The following is a 25,015-nucleotide window of genomic DNA, read 5'->3' as shown; positions in this document are numbered from 1 at the left end:
TTTCTCTCTATGGTTTATATTAAACATTAGCCTCAAATCTTAGTTTAATTGCACAATCGAGCAAAACAGTCGAATATTGGAATTGTAATATCAATATAATATTGTTTGATCCATGGTGGCCCAATATACACGGTAAAAAGTGCGGTAGAATTTTACAAGTCACTTTTTACTATAATTGGACACTATTCCCCGAATTATTGATATAGATGTCATAGTGTTTGCTCCACATTTAAGAATTAGTCGTTATACCAGCCAACTTTTCGACAAGCAAATATTTTTTTATTTAGATAAACGCTCTTTTAATGACTGACATATTTTTTATAGATGTTATGTAGTTGACAGTCTCGAATGATTTAAAGTCATTACAGAATTATAAAAATAAATATAATTTTCGTAGATTTTCAGCTTCGCATCTGCAGATAGGGACCACCAAAGATCTTGTATTTCCATTACACAATGACCTGCATTCAAGCAATTTTATAGACCATTTTTAGTTCCGTAAAGTGCTTCTTTTGTCGGAGCTATTAACTAAGGATCCATAAAATATTAATAACTTTAAATCGCAGTAGCGTGCGACGATATCTGTAAGCAAGCCATTACTAAGTAGGTTGTTGTCATTTCACATTAATTAGCTTTTTCAAACAATGCTCGCACACAAGTAACGGATCTGATATTTACAGGTTTTTCATTAAAGGTATAGACTTAAATCATATTTTAATATATGCGGGTCATGTACTTCAGATAAAACTTTATATCCGCATGCAGAAGAAAACTGATTTTAAATGCAAATCCGCGTTAGACCTCTTTTTTGACAGGCAGTATTTATTTAAATTTTCTAGATTTTTTAAGTGGCATATGTATGGATATAGAGAATTGCTCATCTAAAGCACATATTTTATACTCCGGGCCGCAGTTGGCTAATTAATTTTTATCCTAACAGGAGCACATCTGCGATTTTTTCGAGTATAACAATTTTACGGTATTAAATTACCGTAATATTTAGGTCACTTTTTACATAATTATTAATGCATGAAATGCGTGTAAAAAATTAATTATATGTTACTCTATTGCATGTGTTGGCTGAGCACAGCTGATAAAGCAGTAACATTTAGAACAAATGTATAAAATATTGAACACCAGGGACTTATAATTGCAAAACTATTTATAATTTAACTGCAGTTTTAAATCTGTTTCATATGCTGAAATGCTGTTTGCTCCTGAAGTGGCATTTTTAAAGGGAATAATCGCCTCTAACTTTTTAACGTGAAAATACATTCTGAAATGCATAATTCAGATTTTATCATATTAAGGGGAAATATTTTGATGCAATCCTAAAAAAGTGCGACAATCCTAAAGCCCCCGACAATAGCTTTACTGCTTTAAGAGCAAGTACCTTTCCCAAGAAGATGTCCACCTCTTCTGGAAACTCGGCAAAATAAATAATAGTTGCTTGATACTAAATTTGATCAATGAGGGTTTAATGAAACTTCTACATAAGTATTTCTGTGCTTTTTACTGGTGTGAAAGGCCAAAAATAGGGCTTTTTGGGGCCCCAATATAAATGCCCTTATAATGATTAACTTTTATCAGTGTGTTTAATCGACCAAAAGACTGTTTAAGTTAAAGTTTTTGTATCTTTCGTTTTTAGTCCAATTTAGTAGAACAAGAGTTCGTTACTTACGGTATTATTTTTCCTGTTATGTGTTTATTTAAAAAAAGTTTATGTACAATATCTAAGCGTAATTTTTCAAATATGTGAGTTTTGATAAACTAATACCATGTTAAATTAATGTTTGAAACTGTTAATGAACAGCTTCAAACTGTATTAATCAAAGAAACTGATTTCGTCATTATTTTGCACCATTCCACTTAGATACCCCATTCTGTACAAGCACTTAATTACACTATGATTACCGCCATAAGACTTTGCTGTAAAGAACTTTCTTTTAATTAAATATTATTAACTTCCCAGCTCGATACAGAAATTATATTACGCAATTAGGGGAATTTCCGTTAAGTTTGAAGGGTCATTGAGGTTTATTAGAAATATCGGTGCTTACTGATTTATTGGAAACTTCCATTTTAAAAGTAAGACTAATGAATTTCGAAACTTCGAATATTTAAAGAAAAAGCTGTAACTCCAAATGATAATTGAGTTTTGTAGAATAACTGGAAATAATATAAAAATTTCAATTTTGTTATTTCAAAAGCGAACACAACTAGTGGTTGCAGAATAAAATGCCCGCTCCTTTCAGGTTTCCTTTTGGCACCATGCAATTGCATTTTCAGGATTTCATTCAGCTAGTGGAAGCCGGAAATCGCGGCAATGAAAAACTGCGAGCATCGCCGTTCGTTATTGAGTGGAAATTATTATAACAAAACTGCTTGACCAAAAAAGAAAAGCTTACATTTTACGAATGAACTTCAAAAGAGTAAATATTGGAAAATTGCTCTCAAACAAAATATGAATCTTCAAGTAAAATCAGCAACGTTAACTAGAAAACTTTAAGAAAATAGCGACAGTGCAAACGAGTTCCGAGCAGTAATTATATCGCCACCTTTTCCTAGTTTATATAAATTTTCAAGATGGTCGGATCTAAGTTTAAGAAACTTAGGCAATCAAGTTAAATGATATGCTAAAATGTATCTACGAAAAATACTCGTCATGAATTTTAAATCCTTTGAAACAAATTTTATGATAGAATGAGAATGAGAAAACCCAAAAACTTACGTTAGAATTACACTACTATTTCATATCGCTGTCTTAAAAAAGCAACATACTTGTAAACTTTTTTTTTATGATAGTATAACTACATTTTCTTTATGATAGTTGTGTTTCTCACTAGAATAGACATGAACTGAATTAAATTTTGTTAAAGTGCTGATTTCCAAATCTAAAGTTTTGATGCAAATATATTTGTGTGGAATCTGTCTTAACGAAATATTTGACGAATAAAATGCCGCATTACCTTTTAACCGAGTCGCACTTGAAGCGAAATTGTTTGGAATCCTATGAAAGCCAACTAAAGCCGTAATTGCATCTTGCTATCGCGCAAGCGAGTTATGTAAATACATTGTAGCTATCTGGCTGCAAAAGTAGGTGAAAATATGAAAAGGGAAGCAGCGTTTTAACAAAATGATAAATCGCCCTAAACAGCTTTTTCATATTTGTACTTTTTCTGAGTGCTATTCAGGGCTGAACCGATAACACCGACATATCTGCCTAAACAGATCGTTAAACAGGAAAATAAGTAGAATCCCAATGTATGTGATTTTGTCTGATGGGATTATTGTGTTTTTGTTCCTGTTTTATCGATTTCTCTATAATCAAAATTGATTGAAATACGGTCATCGGCCATTATCGTGGGAACAAAATCAATGTCTATAAAAGTGGAAGTGTTGTTTGGAAACTATTTTTTTTAACGAACTTGATTTGATTGTAGGTTAACGGTACGGATGTAAGTAGCTTTCCTCACGAAGATGCCGTTAGGGCCTTTATGGCCGCACAAGAGCCCATAGTAGTGGAAGTTAAGAGACGTACAACTGGGTCTCCTGTTCACTCCAGAGGAGGTTCCAATTATGCATCCACAAGTTGCCAAACCGATATTTGTGGCATACAATGGATAGATGAAAATACCATCGACTGTTTCACCCATGATATAGACCTAGAGGTAAGCAAATTGGATTTAATTAGTAATTTAATCGGAAATCGGTTCCGCTCTAAATCATTTATACTTTATGTTTGTTTGATCTATCACCTCTGCAATTAATTGCATAATTTAGAGCTAAAGTAAATCTGTAGATCTGTAGACAAAATCATCCGCGAAATACATTAAAGTTTGCCTCAAAGCGTTAATGAAACATTTACCTAATTTTAATTAATACCGAACCTGAAGCGCCAAGCGTGCTTGGATTTAATAATAAAATTCTTGTTGTGGGAAAGTATCGCTATAATGCTTATAACTCCTTATGCAGATTTACGTGGAAAGTAATTACAGGCGTTGAGCTTTAAGAAAAGGGAAAAATAAATAAGACGCATGTGGTAATGTTATGTTTGAATGAGCTATCAACTTACGCAGCATATTTGACAATATCGACCGTCATAAAATAAATCGGAATTTGGACGTAATTCCCTCTTGAGGTCCATCGGGAAATCAAATCGCACTAGCTTTGACAGAGAATTGATAGCGAAGACTCCATTTCATATCACATGTCACGTACGTAATGAATACTATCACGTATTCAAAAGGTGCTTCCAGAAAACTTTTTAACCAACTCTTCTAACCGACTCAATTTCCTTGGCTCAGCTACTAATTTAAATCAAGCAATGTTAATAGCATTTCAAACAACCAGCTCCGCCTCTAGTTTTCCATTTCATGTTTTTTCAGTTGTGAAAGTCCATGTAATCCAGAAAGAATAAAATTTTATAAATATTTACATTTTTACATGTGCAAAAACGACGGTTTATCCATATTTGAAACGATTGTTTCAAAGTTAACTTCTGCAGAATCTGATCGTATGCAATGTGCGATTTCATAGTTTCATATCTTTGATGAGTTGAGAAGTAGCTGAGTCTTGAATTAGGTCCAATTTACTTGCTCTTGCTTATTTAATTAATAGCTTGATGCACTAACTTTCCTCAAAATAGATCTTCCAATGGAAACAGAAGATATTAATTTGCTATTTTCATAGTTCAGTAATTGATTGGAAGTGGAGGAAACCAAAGATATTAGAAGATCTGGTCATTCATAAATTCCGATTTGTTTAGGCGCGTCAATTTCTATCGATCGGTGATTCAAGAATTAAATAAATGGAAGGGATAAAAGTAGTTACAAAGTAGGACTGATCAATGTATTTGACCTCTATAGCCACATTATACAGGGTGCCTCGTAACTACATGATCAAGGGGATGCTGTGATATTCTTTGGATCAAGAGAAGGCGATCTGACCTAACTTCTACTATGAATAAATTTCTCGCTTCTCTGCTATTGGTGGTTAAAGTTCTTAAAAATATATATATATGTAAATATTTGGAGAATAATTCGATGAATTTTAACTGAGACTGAGAATAATGTTTACTCATATTCGACAGAGTGTTCTGTAAGGACATGATCAAAAGGATACTGCGATATTTTTTGGACCACAAGAAGACGATCTGGCCTAACTTTTATTAAGAGAAAATGTCTGACTCCTCTGCTATTGATGGTCAAAGTTCTTCAAAAAAATTGAATTTTTGAAATATTAGGAGAATCAACCGTGTCCATCTGCATTGGGCAACTGAAGAATTGGGTGTTTTGGTACAAAAACTATCGGAATTTTTTATTTTGTTGCTGGAATCAACTGGTTTTATGATCTGATTTAGGTTGTTGCACTAAACCTCTTTTGACATTTTTGTCCTCTTGGAAAATCTTGCAGCATTCACAGTTTTTGCTCAACAAAATTATTTCTGTTCTCTTGCCGACTAACAATTTTAGATATTCATTAACTTTTTACATTAACTAAGGATAAATTAAGTTTTTTCGTTTGTCGGGAAATTGATAACCGAACCGGAAAACGTCCACCTACTACCGTAAACCATTGTTGCTTCGATAAAAAAATTAACTGTTTAATCTGAAGAAGAAATACTTGTTTTATTGCAAAAATAATAAATTAAATATATCAGTGAAAAAATATTTGCTTGCAGTAACTAGTCGATGTAAAGTAACATATCGAACTAAAATGCCTGGTCCGGATAGAGAAGATAGCATAAAACACCTCAATTTATTCTAATAAAGCGAAATGTTGATTAAGGCAAATTCTAATAAACTCCAAGGACTAACAAAGAGTAAAAAAGCTCAAGAGATTACAGGCAGGAGCTCACGTTTAAGCCCTGTCGTTCGAACAAGGCGTAGGTTCTGGAATTTATGAAAATGTGAATAAATGTCTCAAGCTTTTAAAATATGTTCTAGTTGATAGTTTGGTTTGGTACCCAAACTACCATAATAGTGCGCAATTGCAACGCCAGACAAACTAAATTACTTGTCGTGATTTAGCTCTGAGTTGAATCCCGAGCGGCTAATTAAAAAAGAATGGGACTTTTTATAAAGGGACTTTTAGTTTCAAGAACAAAATTGCTCCCTTTAACTGCAGTGCTATTTCGAAATTATTTAGTCACTTAAATGTTTATTAGCAATCCCGCTATGTATTTAGTTTTATTTATTGCTACCCATTTCAGAGCACAGACCTTCGAAATTAGGTAAAAGTAGTACAAATTTAACAGGAAAACAGCTTTTTAAAATGTACCAACGTAAAATGCCGTGCAAGTTTTTTGAATTATACAGGAAGTTGTCAAATGAAATAAAATGTGTATGAACGGGAAGTAAGGGGTTGTTCAAATGTGCAAAGATAATAATTAATTTATTTAAATATGCCCGAGAGCTTTCGGTTGTATTTCGGGACGTCCTGAGGGCAGCGAGCAAAAGTTATATCAAATGAATAGGTTTAGACCATCCAGACAAAGCAAGAAACATCCAGAGGACAAATAGACATTCACAGCAAACAGTCGAGCAAAGCGGATGAGACAGTTCTGATCAGTTGTTAAACCGAGCAACTCGCTAAAGTCTAGTTAATTACATTTTTTGTCATACTTAAATGTGTGCATGTCTTTCGTTTTCATTTCAATTTGACTATCTATGCGCTATATTTAGTGTGAAATGCGAAATATAGCACGAATAAACAGTGGCAAACTTCAATAAAACGCAAACAGGGAAATTTTGTCAAATGCTCGAAGACCTAGTTTATTGGGTTCGTTACGGTCTGTTCTCCAAAAGGGATACAAAAATATTTGATTCCCTGATTTAGCATTTCTGTGCTCGGTAGAGGGTAACAGAAAACAGGTTGGCGCCGTGCACAGGTTTAAAATATGCAAACTGAGATTTCATTTCGTTTGCTCTTTTATACTTTGATATTTTCAGATAATCCTTTCACGCTATGTACATCAAAATAACAAATCCGCATAATTTTCGCACGTTAGTCTTTGAGGGGCGATTCTAATCGAAAAAGTTTGGCTGCTTCGAAATAAGATGAGTGAGGATTTAATCTGCTTACTTTCTTATATTTCAACGTATAATAACGCGAAAGTTTTTCCATTTTCCTTCTCGTCATCTTTTCTCAAATCTCCGCATAGGAATCAGACAAATGGCGAAGTAACTTTAATAGACTATTCTTATACCCTCTAAATTGTGTATGACCGAAGTGTCGGAAAATAATGTGGCAAAAATCCAATAAAAAAACACGGAATCCCTACTACATATTAATGAACTACGGAATCGAGGGACCACTTTCAGGGAAATATACTTGGATAGAAGCAAATAAAAATAGAAAAATCATGATTTTTCCTCGATTCCCTGTTGGTTATCGACTGTGTCACATGGTGTAACATATGACCGGTTGTGAATTTTATATTGTTGTTTTCCTTAATATATGTATTTGACGTATAACATCGCAGTTACTGCAGGGTTGGACGTTTGACCTCCTTTTGATCAAGAAATGTAGACTTTAATGCCTGATAAATCGATTAGCGCCTTAGGGAGCTGCCTGGATAGATTAAAGATATCAAAGTGATTTTCTTGTTTGCCTCCAAGGCCCGAATTCGGACGTCGGATTTGCAAACACGATACTGATAAACCTGCTTTCCGTTTCTGACAAACATTTTGTGCGGAAATTTACTAGCGATTAACAAAATATATCCTTGAAATGTGTGACAATTTTTTGTTTAAAGACACCGTATACATTGAGAAGCTTATATATAGATATATATTATATATAGATGATTAATCTGTAAAATTCGAAGAACTCTTCTAATTTTTATGTTCACACTGTGTAACTCACACAGTGTCAACGTTTTCGTTTTCATCACTCGACGTCTTCGTTTGCGTTCGTTTTATTTTTCTGTCATCATATCGGTTGCAAAGTTCTCCAGGCGTCCGTGGATCATTGCAATTGCTTTCTGACGTTTCTCTCACACCTTCAGTGAACATTATCAAAAGCTGTGAAATTAAGTTCAAAGTTCTCTTCCATGTTGAAGTGATTCTTCAGCTCTTGCTCTTGCCTACTTCTGCATATTTTAGAAAAGCCAATCAATGTTTATGACCAATAAAAACAAAATGAAATGCCTAAATAAATTGTTAGTAATGATGAAAATATTCGCAGTTTTCCGGAGAATCAGGGCAAAACATAACCGCCGATAATAAGAAATCACCAATTTCCTAAAGAATCACTCTCGTAAACAAGCTTAAAATACACTTAGAGGTGAAGCAACGCCGCGATTTTTTGCTATATGTATTTTAACCTATATACTTAAAGTACACTTATGTGGGCATAATAGCAAATATCGAAAGTATCCTAAAGCTCTTTAACTTATTTCTAAGGTTTTTAAAAAAACTTATGAGAAAGCAAATGTGATTTTACATTCTTGTAGCTGAAATTTTGAAAATAGGATACTTATGAATAATAATCAAGCAAGTCAATCGATTCTATATTCACACAGGGCAGTATGAAAATTTTATATATTATATAAAGTATAGACAGTTGTATACATTTTATATTTTCGCATGTGTCTTTTTTAGGTAGCAATTTTATTACTTAATTTTATCAACACAATATGCAATACTTTTACTTAAAAGCGGTATTGCTGCAATTATATTAGAGTTGACCGAGCAACAAGTCAATCGATTAATAAATAGCAATTAAAATCTGTTACGAACGTAATCATAAACTGTGATCTAAAACGCGATATTAAAGAGTGACTTATATTTTCACTGCTAACGCTGCTATTGAAAGGTGCGTGTAGTGATCATATGTTGCACATGTGGCCCGGCGAAACAACAAATCCAAATAAAATTATTTTGTTCGTTAATGAAGGATTTTATCCACGGGTTCCCATGAGCCTGGATTTTATTGATATTTTTAGGAATCGTATTTCAATATGCACCATTCATTAGCCGTATTCTGATTGTGTATCGGTAACCTGTAATTCTGTTTTGATAATTTTTGCGAATTGAAATTGCTTGTTATTCCAAATCAAAATCAATTCCTGGGCTTCAGTCATTTATTGTCTATTTATCAATTAAAATACGCTTCGGTGTTTTCCACCATCATCAGTTTCTATGTGTAGCGTTGTTGCTACTTTAAGCCTTGGCATATATTTGAATATATGCCATAGAAATGATGAATGAACATAGAAACTGATGATGGTGGAAAACACGGAAGCGTATTTTAATTGATAAATAGACAATAAATGACTGAAGCCCAGGAATTGATTTTGATTTGGAATTGAAACACAGTCAGAAAAGTATGTACAATTGCTTGTTATGTATTGTGCTAAGTGACGGAAGATTAATCTTTTGTGGAATTTCTTTTTTGCATTAGATGATAATTTTGCAAAATGCAATTGATGCAAAACAAAATTATCTTACAAAACAAGTACGTCGAATTTGAAACGGCACATGGAATGCAACATCCCACAATATCAATAAATTCTGAAAATTTTCGCAAAGAGTAGCGAATGAATATTTTTGTACCTATTTTCAGCACACTCATATAAAGGTTTTTTTCAGATCAAAAGATAAAATAAAATATAGCTTGTTCACAAAAATTTAGGAGCTACATACACTATTGGTTCTGTGTAAAACAATAGTTGTTTTTGTTCCTATTTTAATTTTTTCTATAATGTTTTTAGAACTTTTAGAGTACCTAGGTTTAGAAAATGTGTAGGCAGTTGCTAGTTGCAGAGGCTGTTATTTTTTCGTGTCCTTAAGATCATTTGTACCTTAAGTATACAAAATTATTTGTTACATACTTAAATAAGGTTATTTATTTAAAAAAGTGACGCACAATTGCCTATCACCTTATGACGCTGCTATATCACGAACACAGTAGCCATAAGTGCAATCACATTCACAGGTTAAATTCACAGTAAAAAAATCACATTCACAGTTATAACAGTGGTTTTAAAATCACGCTTTAGCTCATCTCTAAATTATATAAATACGAGGTATTTCCTACTATCCTTTTACAATTCGCGTAAAAAAGGAAAATCAATTTACGTCCAATAAATCAGTATTCTATTTACATGGTTCAATGACTTATTATATTGACAGTAGAAAAATCGAGTGTTACAGCAAAGCCATACAAGAATTGAATGTGGGAATACTCATTAAAAAACCAAATTTAAGCAATTCAGGAATTTAGACTTTTTGCATAAAGAAACATCTGTGGGTAGTAAATCGATATTTAGTTAAAGTGTGACAATCAAACCAGGAAATGCCTAGTGCAACAACAATTGTAAATGAAACAACTTTTTTATAGTTACACAGTCATAAGGTATAAATGATTGATGTAGAAACGTTTCCAATGATAATTTCAATCGATTAGGTTTCTTTCTACATATTATTGTGCTTCAAAGTGCCCAACGATGCATATACAAATAATAAATATTTCCTTAATGGATCGCTGTAATAAGTAACAATTGGTTGTTAGGAAGACATCCTACTTCCGGCAGGTTGATGGAAACTTGTTTTCCAACGTAAATAGCAATAGAAGCAACAATTACCTCTACATGCTTCTACTTAGTGCGTTTTAGTAGATTCGTTCTAATATAAATTACCCGCAGCTTTTTCTGCATTAATTTCGCAATGTCTAAGCTCCGGGTATTGTTGTAGGTGTTCAATCGTTGAGCGCTAATCACCAAGTTATTTACAGGTATTTCTGCCTTTCAACTTAAAGACCTAGTTTCCATTAAAACTTAATTACCACTGCTAGAGGGGCAATTCAGTTTTCATTCCTGTTCAAGTCTGGAATTTCTATTATGGTTGAAAATGTTCAATCAGGTCAAATAGGAAAGTGTTAAGTAACATAAGAAGTAACAAAAAAGCAGTTGAGAGTAAAATTAATTCGATGCTATCTGGTCAATATTTTTCCCGAATAAAATGATTGCGAAATATTTGCGAAACTGAATTTTGAGCTACAAATATTGATAAAGAAAATAATAAATAGTTACGAGCATTTCATGAATTGGTTTAAGTAGAAACGATTATGACAGTGAGGAAGTTCCGCGATAGGATAAAATAAATCACGAAAGGTCTCCTAATAGCATTAATAAATCAAAGTTTAAGCCATCGACTAAATCGGTTTAATACAATATTCTAAAGGCTTGTCATTTATCTTGGTATGTCCCTTGTTTCTCCCGACCGATGACAATAAATTATTAATTAAAGAACTGTTTTAATAGCGGAGGAGTGTCTTTACTTTTATTTATGATTTTGGATCTTTCATTAAATGCATTACCTTTAATGAATAATATAACTCATACATACGTTTAATGGACTGTCAGTATAATTTATATTTGATAATGGTTTATGCACACCAAAGGTATCTTTATTTAGTCGCTGACAGATTTATTTTCACGACGATACGCCTGTAAATTGGTGTGGATGTTTAAAAAAACACAAAGCAATTTCGCCCTGCAAATGCGCTCAAAAAATGTACCAAGTTTTTGACGACAACTTCTGAATTGTTTGAGCGTAAGAAGTTTATACATGATGAGAGATAACACGAATTTGCATACAAAGTTAGAGTAGTATTGTTGACGTTCTTCTGGTGTCTTTGTTTTGTCAGTGTAAAGCAAATAACGCTGATTGAATGTTGGTTTAAGGCTAGGTCAATAACATACAACAAAGCAAGGCTCTAGCATGATCCATTGTATGTGTAATTCTCAAATTTAGCTTCCAAAGTGGCTTAGAATTGGCATGCCAATATTGTTTTAATTTTCCTCATTATACTTCTGCAGTTGGAATTTATTTCTGTTTTTAAAATAGCGAGAAATGTTTGCTTTGACCAGATACCCATTTCAACTGAATATAGGAAATACTTTAATGCTTTTAATCTATAAATGGACTTTTCGCTTTAATTCTCTTGTCATCGCCCATCCAACCGTTATAAAATGTTTTTAAAAAGCACCTAAATTTACATACCAATGACACCACGGTTCCCGTAACAGCTTGGTTACGTGACATTATATTATATTAAAATTCGGGAACATCGGCTGTTATATCCAAATCCCAACTTCTTTATCTACTTTAGAGCTACGTTATGCTGAAATGTTGCTTTGTTGAATAATCGTGACGGAACGGTATTAGTATTAGAGCAGCAGTTAAAAGAGGGATCATTTCGGAAAGATCTTTTATCATAATGGATCCTTCCTCCTAGAATTGCAATTCAGTTCTATAAATTATGAACTTAAGTTCTCAAATTCTTACTAAATATTAAAATTAAAAATGTAATTAAACATCCATCACAGCGTAGGTATTTCGGTCATGTTTACTTATTTAAAATTTTCTTTTCTATATTACAATTTTGACAACAAATTATTTCAGCGATAATAATACGATCATTGTTTTGACTATACAAGTAATTATCTTCAAAAAGATACTGTGAAAATTTCAAGGACCTTACTTCCATTCCAAACATTGTTGAATTTTAAACATGCACGGTGTTTGCCAATAACAACACAGCCCCAGAAATATTTTTTTTTATCTGGTGTTGTGACACTTATTACCTGTAGTATTTTGACCTGCTGAATCCAAATCCGCGGTCAGTTTGACTCTATCAGGTCAGGATCAAGGTCATAGCTGTATATATATATATTAGTAAGTCCTGTAGCAAAAATTCGAAATCGGCATATTTTCCGAGTTACAACTCGTAAACTTTTTTCTTTTCATTTTTGACCTATTTTGGACTTTTCTTTGGCGATTAAATTGAAAATTTAGTATAAGGAAAATAGCGTTTCAAGATGTTGCTTCTTGTACAGTGTGGAAAATTCTTCACACTTCATGTACAAAAGCATCAGGCACTTTATGAGGGTGATTGACTATATATGTATGAGGGTGATATGACTCAATTACGAGTAGATATGTGCAATTATATTTTAGAAAAATATGTAGGAAATTATGAATTAATCTAAACCATACTATTTACTTATTTATTATATAGTCCATCCCTGTCTGCGAATTAGCATCATGCTTATCTAGCCATTATGCCCAAGTTTACTTTTCGTCGCACATTAGTTGACGTTTAAAGGGCATAATCCATTAAATGTTTTACTCAAAATTTATGGTTCATCCTAAGGATTGGTCGTCGACATGGCACAAGGGGGAATGCAATATGTCCTTGTGTTTGCACTTACTTTACCCGTCTTAATACTCACAGCGTCGACGGCAAAACGGATATGCAGTATTATTAACTTTTTTCTGAGGGAGTTACATTACATCTCCAGCGCACAAAGTACATACTTTCTGCCATCATGCTTTGAGCTAATAATATTTCATTTTCTTCGCAATTGGAAAAACTAGAACTCATTCAAAAAATACCGATTAGTCCGCAAAACAGTAACTTCTGCATTAACGAGATTTAATCATTTAAATTTAAAAATTCTTAATTGAACGGTTATTGTAGCAACTCATTAAATCTCAAACGAATTGAATTGTATTTGCCAGATTCGAATCGACTATTAGCTTTTTCATTTGTTCCGTCCGTCCACAAAGGTTGCTTCATTAAAAGTTTTGCTTTAGAATTAATTATTTTTTTGATTTAAAATATGTTCAATTTCTCTTACCAAGAAAGTGTCAGTTTCATATATTTCTGAGCCATCAAAAAATCTTATACAACAATTTGGAAAAATTACTTATGATATATATTATTTTCGCTCACAGCGAGATGTAGCTTTCAAAAATTCACCCTAAAAATCGAAGCTGACGTCTTAATAAATCGCGCTCAACGCCAACTAATAAAACTTCTATTTATCCTATAAAATTTGATAAAAATCTGAAAATAAAATCTGCGCTCAGTGCCCATATTGCTGAAAATAGCCTAATAGATTTTCTCGTAACTTATCGTCCTCCAGGCTCGATAACTATAGCAAGAAAAGTTTTTTTTGGCCTAGCTGTAATATGTTATTTTGATAGAAAGGGTCAATATGAAATCATCCCTTATATGACAGATATATCGGCAACTGGGCCTTCACATTATCCCCATTATCTTTTCTCATTTCTTTATACTTATCGATGTTGGGGGAGACCTCAGATTATTTGTTGAAGCTGCAGGGGATTTAAAATATCGAGGTGACTAGAGACCATCTGCTTTATTTCGACAATTTTGTTCTTAGATTAAGATTTGTCGGATACAATTTCTTATGTGCACACATATGCATTAGCTTTATTTTCTCAGACCCAACTCGAGATTTTCAAAGCGTTGCCTATAGAAATCAATTTTAAATGGTATACGTTGTAATCGCGAATTCCGGTTTCTTTGCAGTTGAGCGTTTTTACATTTCTACGATGTAATTCTTGCGGATATTGCACGCCATACCAATATTCAATTTCCAGCTTAGGCTGGGATATTTGTTCTTATTGTCAACCTTTTTCTAAAGAAACGAAAACAAAGTCTTTAGCAGTTAATTTCAAGGCATACAGGCAGTTCTCAGCTTCAGCTTGATTAAAAACGAATTTTGCAATTCAGACGAATCGGTTCATTTAAACGGAAAATAGACGAAACATTCCAAACTTATTGTTTCCCAAAAGAGCGAAAATGCTGCTTCAATTAAGGAAGGTAGGAATTGTGAACGAGATAAAATTTTCTTTTTAGATCACGAGGATGATCTTGCATAATATTGTTATAATCTCTGGAGTGTAAGTTTAGTAGTAGAATCAAGGTGGCCAGTAATATTGCCAGATTTAAGATAACCTGAGTATTTACTTTGGCAGTCGGTGTCAGAATATCTGGAGATCTATTTTTTTTACTTCTGTGCCAATAATATTTTAGATATCAATTTGAAATAAAATGGAAATGAATTCATTCTGAAATGGAAAATGGCGTTCGAGCCAAAACGTGCGTTTTACGACAACCCATATTTTAACGGTTTGGAACACTATAAACAAATATATATGGCCAGATGCACGGCTTGACTAAGAACTCGCTAACCTACAATGCCATATATATACGTTTAAAACCATATTTCATCCACAGAATAGCAATTTGTATGGTTTGGTTTAGGTCCGATCTGAGATATTGTTTTAATGTATATTTCTTTGTGAACTTTTGAAGTATGTATTTAGTTGACAATTCTATCCGACATACGATAAAACTTTGATCACTGTCAATACTTGGAAAATGATAAAAAAGCGGATAAAATTTTAATTTTGTTTTAAATAAGCACTTGTTGCTTTTTAACTTAGAAATGAAATAAATCTAACAATAATTCCTTAACTTGCTGCTAATGTGATTTTAGTAGGCGCGAGCCGGTGGTAATATTAGGCTTTGCTCTATTCAAATATGAGTGAAAATATTATTCAAAAATTAGTCCAATTTTTTTGGGGAATTTACTCTGAAAATGATTGAAGCAATGTTACATTTATTTAATTTTTTTTTGACTAGCGTTTTTCCGTATTATATCGTAATAATTAAAATTAGTGGAGATGTAGAAAGAAATTATCAGTTAAGTCGAAATGGGTTGAAGGTTGAAGTAATTCATAAGCCCACAAGCAGAAACTAAGCACAAAGGAAAATAACGAATCCAATTGAAAACATTAAATCCATTTTATTGAGGCTAAAGCCTCTCCAAAAATGAATCTGAAAAGCGCAAGGAGGCATGTCTTGCATTTATCTCCTGAAAATTTTCGAGCATTCCTGCATTGTGTATTTCCTTTGTAGTTGTCTGAAACCCGTTTGATTTTATTTTATTTCAGTGGAAACCGTTTTGTTTCAGGAAGTAACTTTAAGAAAATGTAGCAGTGATGAAAAGCTGGGACTCACGGTATGTTACAGTTCCGGTTCAGAAGTGGATACTTGCACAGAAGTGTACATTCGTGATATTGCACCTCAAAGTGTAGCAGATCGAGATGGAAGGCTTAGGCAGGGCGATCAAATTCTACAGGTATTTAAAATTTTCGCGCTGTTTATTCTACAATAGCCATATTTTCCAGTCAAATACTACTAGTTTTAAATTAATATATGTTCATAGAGAAAGGTTTGAAACCACAAAATTGGAATTTTTCGGCAGTTATCTTGCTTTTCACGTTTTACCAGGAAAATTCGAAGCTCGGCGGATGGCAGCATAGACAGACTTTTTCGAGACAGATAAATAATTCATAATGTGAAGTGAACAAGACTACGTGAGTCTAATTACATAGCAAGCTGGGCTTCGTCTCTGAGCTCTCCTCTCAGCATTGCTTAATTTATTTTGTATCAAGAGTGTCACTGCGGGTGCAATCAACCTGCCTCATAAAGCCAAACCTCAAGTAATGTTACATTTATCAATCGTTGCAATTTATTGTTGCATCTAAAATAGTTTCAAATAACGCATATGTGCATGCAAAACTATTTTCAAGTCCATTTTACAGCGAATTAAATTCTCAAACTTATATTCCAACTGTCGATGTCTGAAATAGCACAAAGAGCGCAAAGCATAAAACGCACTATTTCTACCATTAAAAGTTTGGATTTCACTATATACCGCAAGTCTCTTCGGGTTAATATTGGAAAGGTTTTGAAATGAAATCCAGTCGATGAGGTCGACCGAACTTTTTTGCTTTTCTCATATACACTCACGTTGAAGCCAGACAATAGAAAAAAACGCTATTTACTCTAAAACGAAAGATCGATTCTATTCGACTTGGATCTAACAACGGGTTTAATCGATTAACTGCTCTTTCTTTCTCATCGTTTTGCCTACAACTGAGGATTACATTATCAAACTGCAATGGAATTTGCGTTTAGAACTTCTAACAAAGAAATCTCGTCGAATAAAATGTTTGGTAGCACAGAACAATTTAGGGCGTAGTAATTAAAATAAAACAGCTGGAGACGCAATAAATTTGCCTTGTCCTAAATTTTCATTGTAGAATATTTCTAGGTATTTTCTAACTAAAGGAGGCAACTTAAAGTGATAAATGATGGATTTGAAATGTGAAAACACCCGAAATAATACGTTTTGAATCTGATAAAGAAAAGCTTAGATATATTAAATAATTTAATAGATAGAAAAAAGCAGATTTAATATCCTAACTGGCGAAATAATGAAATAAATTGGTCAATTTATTTTATAATAATGTGTAAACCGTGTGAAATTTCTCGGTAACAGTTGAGTTTACGTATAGCACATGTTGCCTGAATTATAATTCAATGGCTAATTCAATGGCTAATTCCAATGTGAAATAAACAGCAGGTGCGTCCAGTTCGAAAAGAATAAGTTGATGGTCGTAATTTGTTTTTGGACCACCCTTTAAAAATAAATTTAATATAAAAAAATCACTTTTATACATAAAAATTGGCGGGTCCCTAGGCTTTTCCTAACAAACAGCCCTCTGTATTTTAAATGAATTTAGCCACTACTTCTGGGACTCACTGTATATAAAACATAACAAAATATTTAAAAATGTTAATCGGAATGACAATTAAAAGGATACATTTCCGAAGCATATATATTTTTAGTGTAACTATTTATCTACAATTTTAAAGAAATTTATGGAAATTTAAGGAGTATGTTAGTTACCAAATCTGCATATATTTGGAATCAAAAATTTGTATAATTTAATCATCTTTATTCCAATCATTAGAAATCATTTTTTAAACATCAAATAAAATTTGTATTTCTTAGTGTATTATATAAGGTTGATAGAACATGTATAATATATATGTATAATTCAATTTATCGTTCAGGTCGCTAGGAAGTTTGCACAAAACTATCAAGTAATTAATTGAGTTTCTCTGTTAGTGACTTATTGACGTAATTATATATCTAGTATTTAAGGTATTTTGCATGTATCTTTTGTCACAATATTCCATGCAAACGCAAAATGCATTCAAAGCCCGTATGCATAAATTCCCCCACAAAATTTACGAATGCAAAACTTAATTTCAGAAATTTATAGATGATGAGATCTGAGAAATACAAAAATCTGCGGAAATTTCAATCCATTCAAATTGCAAATTCTAGTGTGAAAAATCTTTTATAACAGAATGCGACGAGATCTGACAAAGAGAAATATTCTACATACTTTGCATATCTTTTTTACTTCGACTCGACATAAGCTTAGAATGCATATAGAACACACTGCAAACTAAGTTTCAATATGTTGCCAATACCGGCAACTTTCCAAAAAGATTATAGAATCTTTTATGGCAATATTCTCCAAGAGTAGTCATAGCTACTAAAGGACTCTATAGGTTTTATGGAAGTCTCGTAGAAAAATAAGACTTGAATCGCTGTTCACATAGTAATGGTAATAATTATTATATTTGATTGCGTCTCACTTGCATCTTTGTAAGTGAGATGCAAATCCATTAATATTTGTATTAATATTGCTCAAAAAAATTAACTTTCCACGGAAGAATTGTCCTAAGTTTGAAACTCTATAAATTATGATTGCCGAGAGGGATTTGATTTCTATTTGAAGCATAATTTAGCCTAATTCAATTTCCCTCCGTCTGGGTTTTTGATAAAAATTAAGTGGCCAGGTTAAATGTCCTACAAGGTGACAAAGAAGCAACGCACATTTAAGGTCCACATGCTCTTAGTTGGAGAAAAAAAAGTTTTTCTGCATGTCAACGCCAATTCTTTTACTTACAGAGTGATCTCAAAAAATCAAATCTTTGGTCTTGTAGGGCTAACATTTTTCCCCTTGGTTCGCTTTTCACGATCTAAAGCCCATGCTGAGTGTAAAACTCATCGACAAGTTAAGACAAAAAATCACTATGCGGAGTTGCATGAAAATTGACCCAAATCAGAATTGCCTTTGAAATCTGTGATTTTGGCAGAGTTCCAACTAAAGTGAAATATACAAATATTTCGTTCATCCATTTTGATATTTTTCTCAAGTAGACTGTGAAGGTTTAGCTTCCATATGAACTGAAAATGTATCACTGCATGACCAAAATGTTAATTTTTTTGAGACCACTCGGTAAATAAACGACATGAACGAAAAACCCGAAATTGTTTTTTGAGAGATTCTCGAGAGAGATGATCTTAATGCCTGTGGTGTTGAAATACAAATAAAACGTTTTTTTTTCACTGACAACGCGTAGAACTTTCACCACTTTTCAATAGCTGAAGTACATTTTTTTTGCAGAACCACGCACTAATTGAGAAAGAAAAATAATATTAAATAAATAACGCTTCAAACAGAAATAGAATCGCTTGCAGCAATGAGAATTTATCCAGTTCCAAAGTTGATGCAAATTTTTCAGTGTAACGTTGATTTTGTTGAGCAGTTAATTTTATTGCACGTATTAAAAAAAAACTGAAAAACCGTTTTCTTTCAGGTAAACGGAAAGGATGTGGCTAATAAAGAAGAAACAGAGTCGCTGTTTGCCGAAAATAGGAAAGCTGTTACCCTACTTGTGAGCAGATGTTATAATAGGGTAAGTCAGCACAACTATGTCAAGTTTGCGCTGCCATCTATACCCAACTCGAATGTCGTGCCGCAAATCGATCTATGCATGTATTTCATCAATAATTAAACAAAAAGAATGCTCTATATTCAGCTTCCTCTTGCACTAATGGTAATTGATTTTTTCAGAGTGAAGAATACTTAGACGTGGAACCTATCGACTCTTTAACGTCGCCGAATGGCAAAAGCGCTGCATACCAAAACAGTTTGATCGAGCAGTTGGTTCAACAGCAATCCGAAGCTCAACATTCCCCAAAAAATGACAATCCAGCACCAAAAATCCCATCGCATTTCATTCCTGACAAACTCAACCTTACAAATTCGCTGGTACGCTCCAAAATTGATTCTATCAATCAGGAAATCTCGCAGCTTGATTTTCGGATGCAAAACATCTCATTCAAGAGTGATAAACGCAAAGCTCCCCAGTTGCCACATATTCCACCTCCAGAGTCTGATACAGAGCATATCTATGAAACAATTCCAGAAAATTCGGTAATTGATGGGGAGATTGAGCCGATTTATTCTTGCCCATATGAACCAGGAGATGATAACATGATTGAACAATGGCTGAAAGTGCACCAAGAAGAAGTATGGGTGACAACGCCGGGAAAAGATGCAAATATTGATGCTGAAGATAAGGAGGAGAAGAAGGAATCTGTGAAGAGCAAATCTAAGGCACCAAAGAGTAACAGCAGTGGAGAAGAGCACGAAAATAGCTCCAGTGCTTACAATACGGGGGGTTCTTCGAATAGCAATCCGTTGACTTTTGAACTAGCTGCCACTCAGGATTCCAAACAGAAAAATATTTACAGGTGAGTAACTACCCTTAAATTAGCTATTGACGAAAAATAAATTGTCAATTAATTTGCTGGGAAATGTAGGTATTAGAAGTGCCCTGGCAAATTTAAATGATTGGGATTTTCCTATCTATTACCGTTCCGCTATGTTATTAAGCATTGTTGTGCTTCCGTTAGAGGTACGGACTAGTCGTTAGTCTAACAAGCAACGCACTTAAAGGTCAAAGTGGGTTTACGTGAATTTTCTCTGACAAAACGCACCGTTCGCAACATCTTCAATGCTTATACAGGAAAACTTATTAAAACAATTTAAGTGTCGTTTATCGTTGTAGGTCAACACTGATTCTATGTCCACTCGAAGAAAAAGAGGATACACTGAAAGAAAAAGAAGCCAAAACAACTTGCGAGTCGTGCAAGCGGCAGGCCGCAGCTAAAGCCAAAAAATCAAAATCTAGTTCCAAAATTATTAGTCCCTCTTCACCCACTAGACGAGTTGGCTTAAGTCCGGCGCACATGTTATCGGATACCATGTATACCAATGTGGCAAACTTACAGCAAACTATGATGCTTCAGCAACAATTGTTCAGGCAAGCCTTAGTTGCTCAAAGCTCAGACACGGGAACTGTTAAACCAACAACCAGTTTCACGTCACCGAGCCTTAGCCAATATCAGTTTGTAAGCGGATCTCAGGTAAGTCAGATTTTTGCTTGGAAATGATCCAGGCAAGTTGTTTCAATCAGCATCTTCAAAAATTTTACGATATACCTAGTCAGTGTGCTTGATTTGGTTGATATTTCAGGGATACCCTACGATTAACCAAGAGAAAAGCGTTGAATCCAAAATGGAATGGAAAGTAAAGAGACGACCGGACGGAAGCCGATACATTGCCAGAAGGCCGGTACGGAACAGGATATTGAAGAATAGGGAAATTCGAATTTCAGAAGAACGTGCTGGATTAACTACTGAAGATGATACCATTTCCGAACTCAAAGTAAGTGTCGAATATGAGGCAAAGTATGAATCTAACGAAAATATTGTCGCAACTCACCAACAGATTTGAACTAATTTTTGTTAATAGTCAAAATTGGATACATTGTTTTAATACTATTCGTCCAACAATTCGTTTAATTCACTCGTATTTAACAAAAGAGAAATTTTTAAGAAGGGACTATTATAAGTGATAGTGCGACACTTGATTATTCTCATTGACTTTTTGGAATCGGAGGTGGCTAGGTAAGTAGAAGAAACAAAACCCTATCACTTGGTAACGGATTGACCGTTGTCTAATGTAATTTGACTATAAAATAACCATGACGGTAAAACTTTATCTTTAGAAGAAAGAGGGCGCATTCAAGCTCATTGAGAGGAGAATTTTTCAAAACGAGAAATTGCAAGAAAAATCGGGCGCAAGTCATGAGTAATCAATACTTATTTGAAAGACAGCGAACACTACAGAAATAATCAACAAGGATCGAATTGGAAGTAAAGTGTGTGTGGAAGTAAACTTGTGCAAGAAGCCTTTGTTTCTTGCACGCCATCGACAAGAACGTTTAGAGTTATCACGCATTCACTGCAACTGGACAGAGCAATGGAAAAATGTTGTTTGCACGGATGAAAAAAAGTTTAACCTGGATGGTGCTGATGCCTTCCAATAATACTTTCATGGTCTAAGGATGGAGGAAAAAATTTTGGCTCGAAGTCACAGTAGTGGTTTGGGCAGCAATTTCAAGTCAAGGGAGAGTTGGCATAGAGTTTCTAGAAGGTCGGTAAACTGCTCAAAAGAATTTGCAGCTGCTGCAACGGCAAATTGCTAACATAACAGCTTTATTTCCGGATCAAAAATTAATTTTTCACCAAGATAATGCGTCAATTCAGACCGCCCAAATAATCCAAACCATTAATAATATTTCAGTTCTGGACTGGCCTGCTATTTCCCCACAATTAAATATCATATAAAACTTATGGGGTTGGCTGGTCAAACGAGTTTATACTGAACGAAGATAATTTAATAATAGAGAAGAAATAATCGCCGCTGTTAGAGCCGCCTGGGAGGAAGTTCCAGTGAATCTAATAGAAAATTTACTCAATTCACTGCCCCATGGAATATAGGAGTCATTGAGAAGCAGGGAGGGCATACCAAATATTAAAATAAGTATTGGGCTTAAATGTTGTGTTTTAGGTTAATTCTAAAACATGAGAGTAATCTAGTGTCGAATTAGAAATTACTATATTTGCTTTACAAAAAAATTCAATTGTAGAATACCAAAGTGTTCAACAAAATATTAAATAAATAATGTAAAAATATTTAATCTAGTGTTTGATGTAGCTTACTAATGAAAATATTTTGTATTGATAAAAATTAGTAAAAATCATTAGGTGAGAGAAATCAAGTGTCGCGCACTGTAACAACCAACTGGGAATAAAAAGTAACACTTACCAGACTAGCAAAGCAGTACTTGCATGGAAGTGACCAAATATGAAATATTATCTTAGACAAACTGACAGGAATTTACCAAAGCTGTCCTTACCACCTGAGAACACTGTCAAATCCCAAATAATAAACCACATTCTGTTGGACAATGAAAAGTTTTGGCATCAGCAGAGCCGTCATGAGCTTTTGAAATTCATGAGCTAATGAAAGGACAAATTTTGAAATGCGCCAATCTCAGGCACCCCTAGGACCGGTTTTGAGCCTAATAGCGCTCATCAGCTGGGTTCAGTCTGAAATTCTTCTCCAGCAGCGATTCCGAAACTTGTACTTTATAATGCCATTGTGTTTACATCGACGCTGAAACTAGTTGCTCTCAATCACATTAGTTCAACATTATGTTGTTTGTTGTTTTTGAATTGTGGTCCTGAAAAGGGACTTTGGGATCTTTGATCAATATTTGAATCTCAAGCGATGAAACTCTAGTTGAACTTATAAAAAATGTAGTTATTAAAACCTGCACACCCGGATGTTCAAACAATAATCTCACTCATTAAATTTATCAATATTGAAAAAATCTCCAACTTCTACATCATTAAACGAATAACATCGTTGTCATTTTTAATACCCCTGTGATAAAAACGAGATCTTAATCTATTTAACCTAAATTTTCTCTGTTTCTTCACGTCTAGATTGGAAGGTATTGGACCAAAGAAGAACGTAAGAAGCACCTAGAAAAGTCTAAAGAACGGAAGCAACGACAGGAAATACTGACAGCGTCAAGACACATTGATGAAATCATCGAAGAACCGATTAAGTCGAGCTCCAGAAAGGTGGCTAACAATATTGATAACACTGCCAAAAAACATCGAACAACAAAATCAAGAACACACAAAGACAAAGATGGTCATGATGTACAAGACGTCATCATTCATGGGCAAAAGCCACCACAGACGAACGGAAAGTTAGTCGGATTGTTGTCGGTAACTACTGTTTAATTCTAGCTTTTCAAATAGTGTATATATATATTGTACTGAAAATACAATCTTTAAATGTAAATAGTTCCTTCAACTAGTTGGCTTTGTCATTATAATTATCTAAAATACTTATATGAGATATTGACGTACTGGACTGTTCTTGCTACCTGTTGAAAAGTTACGTTATTCATCTAAAGACAACAATTTTGCATTAATTTAAAATCTATTTTACCATTTCATGTATGTCATTAAACAAGTTAAATTGTTTAATAAACAATAGCTAATAATTAGAAAAATGCTTTGTAATTGATCAAAATATAATCTAAACCAAATTAAAAAAATTCTGTTATGTAAAATATCTTCTGCTTTTATGAGTAAATTTGAAACCATAATTTAATTACCAATGTGATGTTCTTCTATTTGTAGGTGTACATATCAGGTATATACGATACGTACGAGTAAACTCCTAGATAGACAATTTTCATATAGTAGCATACATTTATAATTGGACAATGCACATATTTTTTTGTAATATAGGGTTTTTCTATTAGGAACTGAAGGTTCCGGGTTATAATTTTTATATGATAATACTTGAATGTGTTGGCTTCAGCTCTACCCAGATAATCCTCTAGTTTCTAGTTTTAGCGGTTCAAACCAAATATACGTTTAATTTTGTGAGGATTTCTTTGGTCTCAAGTGGTATCCTATGGTTAAGGCGGACCTACACAGGGCATTGGTTTTTTTCAATGGAAAACAGTTGATGTCTATATGCATATACTTAACGTAAGTAAGTAATATCATTTAAGCGATAAACCGTATTTATTACTAAACTTAACCAAAACGCTTCTGAATGTTTTCCAAAACAGTTGATAGAAGAAGATATATATACCCACTGCAAATTTATTCAAATAAGAAGTATATGTGATATTTATTTAAAAAGCAAAGAACCGGCTTTGTAGACAGAGCGAACGTTCATCAATGTATATCATTGTATTGTATTGGCGTACGCAAATATTTAATTTTTGCTTTTAGCAAGCACTGGTATTTAATGAAAATCTAGCTCCACCTAGTTGTATAATCAGTGTCGAATGAAATAAAGATATTATCGACAATTGAAGTGTATATTCTTTATTTCAATCCATGATTCCCAAAAATAAAGACTGATTACGAAAGTTGAATAGGAAACCTATATTTTAGATTTTCAGTTACACCTACAAAAATTACCACCCTGTACCGCAAGATAGATTAAAATAAAAACGTTGTTATACATTTTATCACCTCAGATTAACGATTAGTAACGCTAATTCTGAAACAATGGTTTCCAAAATGTCC

At 33.5% G+C, this 25,015-nt stretch overlaps 1 protein-coding gene across 1 annotated transcript in view; it reads left to right on the top strand.

Moving 5' to 3' along the window:
* LOC109537193 (PDZ domain-containing protein 4) overlaps positions 1 to 24,795 on the top strand; it is a 110,359-nt gene extending 85,564 nt beyond the window's left edge. Inside the window, exons 2-8 of the mRNA XM_019903796.2 lie at positions 3,444 to 3,671; positions 15,800 to 15,967; positions 19,354 to 19,452; positions 19,611 to 20,293; positions 20,611 to 20,968; positions 21,078 to 21,269; positions 23,399 to 24,795. Coding sequence (XP_019759355.1) covers positions 3,444 to 3,671; positions 15,800 to 15,967; positions 19,354 to 19,452; positions 19,611 to 20,293; positions 20,611 to 20,968; positions 21,078 to 21,269; positions 23,399 to 23,704 — 2,034 coding nt within the window. The 3' untranslated portion in view covers positions 23,705 to 24,795. The remainder of the gene's footprint in view (positions 1 to 3,443; positions 3,672 to 15,799; positions 15,968 to 19,353; positions 19,453 to 19,610; positions 20,294 to 20,610; positions 20,969 to 21,077; positions 21,270 to 23,398) is intronic.
* The last annotated feature ends 220 nt before the right edge of the window (positions 24,796 to 25,015 follow it).

The sequence above is a fragment of the Dendroctonus ponderosae genome, unplaced genomic scaffold (assembly GCF_020466585.1).
Source record: "Dendroctonus ponderosae isolate FM_Combo_2020 unplaced genomic scaffold, Dpon_F_20191213v2 Dpon_F_20191213_1, whole genome shotgun sequence".
Lineage (NCBI taxonomy): Eukaryota > Metazoa > Arthropoda > Insecta > Coleoptera > Curculionidae > Dendroctonus > Dendroctonus ponderosae.
Note: the sequence above shows the minus strand (reverse complement) of the source record. Positions and strands in the feature narration are given on the sequence as shown.